This window comes from Nestor notabilis, unplaced genomic scaffold (assembly GCF_000696875.1).
Source record: "Nestor notabilis isolate BGI_N333 unplaced genomic scaffold, ASM69687v1 scaffold17859, whole genome shotgun sequence".
Classification (NCBI taxonomy): Eukaryota; Metazoa; Chordata; class Aves; order Psittaciformes; family Psittacidae; genus Nestor; species Nestor notabilis.
The window spans coordinates 1-1,447 of NW_009943423.1; the positions used below are offsets into that span (position 1 = coordinate 1).

Consider the following 1,447-nt stretch of genomic DNA (forward strand, 5'->3'; position numbering starts at 1 on the left):
GTCCCCGTGGTTGAGATGTCACATGGTTGGGGTGTCCCATGTTCGGGTGCCCGCGGGGCCAGTGCCAGCATGCTGTCCCCAGGCGTGCCACGTGGCAGGGGGCTTGAGGGGGGGGGGGGGGCAGAGAAGCGCAAAGCCTTTGTGCGGAGGGACGGGGACATGGCCCCCACTGCCGGTACGGAGCTGGGGGCGTGTGGCGGGTGCCCATTACTCCATGGCAGTGTCCCCATGGCCGAATGGCAGTGTCTCCTGAACCCTGTGGCAGTGTCCCCATGTCCTGCAGTGATGTCCCCATCCCTGTGGCACTGTCCCTGCAGCAGGTCCCCCGTTCCCATGGGTGGTGTCCCATCGCCCTGCCGCTGGTCCTAGCTCCCATGGCACTGTCCCATGGAGCACTGTCCCTGTCCCCAGCTCAGCTCCCCCTTGCCCTCGGCAGGGTCCTTGTGTGGCAGCCTCAGTGGGAAGAGGAAGAAGAGGATGATGTACCTGACAACAAAGAACGCTGGTGAGCAACCCTCGATGGCTGGTAGTAGCACCCCATGGGCCGGGGCGCCCCAGGGTCCCCCTGCCACCGCTGTGGGTGACAGCCCTGTCCTGCACCAGAGTTTGACCGTCATGAGCTGCTCATCTACGAGGAGGTGGCCCGAATGCCGCCATTCCGCAGGAAAACGTTGGTGCTCATTGGCGCACAGGGCGTTGGACGCCGCAGCCTTAAGAACAAGCTCATCATGTCAGACCAGGCACGCTATGGCACCACCATCCCATGTGAGTATCCCTGGCCCCCTGAGCATCCCTGTCCTCTGCCAGCTTCATCATCCCCATGCGCATCCCTGTCCCTCCTGAGCATCCCAGTCCCCTGCAGCATCATCATTCCCACAAGCATCACATCTTCTGTGAATATCCCCATCCTTTTGAACATCACTATCCCCAAGAGCATCCCTGACCCCTGTGAGCATCCCTATCCCCTGCTAGCTTCATCATTTCCACGAGCATCCCAGTCCCCTGCAGCAACATCATTCCCACAAGCATCACATTCTCTGTGAGCATCCCCATCCTCTTGAACATCACTATCCCCATGAGCATCCCTGACCCCTGTGAGCATCCCCGTCCACTCCAGTGCCACCATCCCCACCTGTGTGGGTGCAACCCGTGACTGGGGGGGCTGTGGGTGGGGGCACTGAGCGGGCTGTGCCGGGCAGACACGTCACGGAAGCCGAAGGACAGCGAGCGGGACGGGCTTGGGTACCGCTTTGTGTCGCGGGGGGAGATGGAGGCCGACATCAAGGCCGGGCGATACCTGGAGCACGGCGAGTATGAGGGCAACCTCTATGGCACCAAGATCGACTCCATCCGTGCCGTGGTGGAGGCTGGCAAGATGTGCATCCTGGATGTCAACCCCCAGGTAGGGGACCCCCCCCAGCCCCCAAAGGGGTTGATGGGGCTGCCC

General features: G+C 62.5%; 1 protein-coding gene across 1 annotated transcript; it reads left to right on the forward strand.

The window, feature by feature from the left end:
* Window positions 1-69: 69 nt before the first annotated feature.
* On the forward strand, window positions 70-1,402 carry LOC104401103 (MAGUK p55 subfamily member 2-like; the record flags this gene model as incomplete). The annotated part of the gene is made up of 4 exons (XM_010021935.1): window positions 70-175; window positions 437-505; window positions 604-765; window positions 1,200-1,402. Coding segments are annotated over exons 1-4 (540 nt in total), but the record flags the coding sequence as incomplete, so codon positions are not given.
* Window positions 1,403-1,447: the final 45 nt, after the last annotated feature.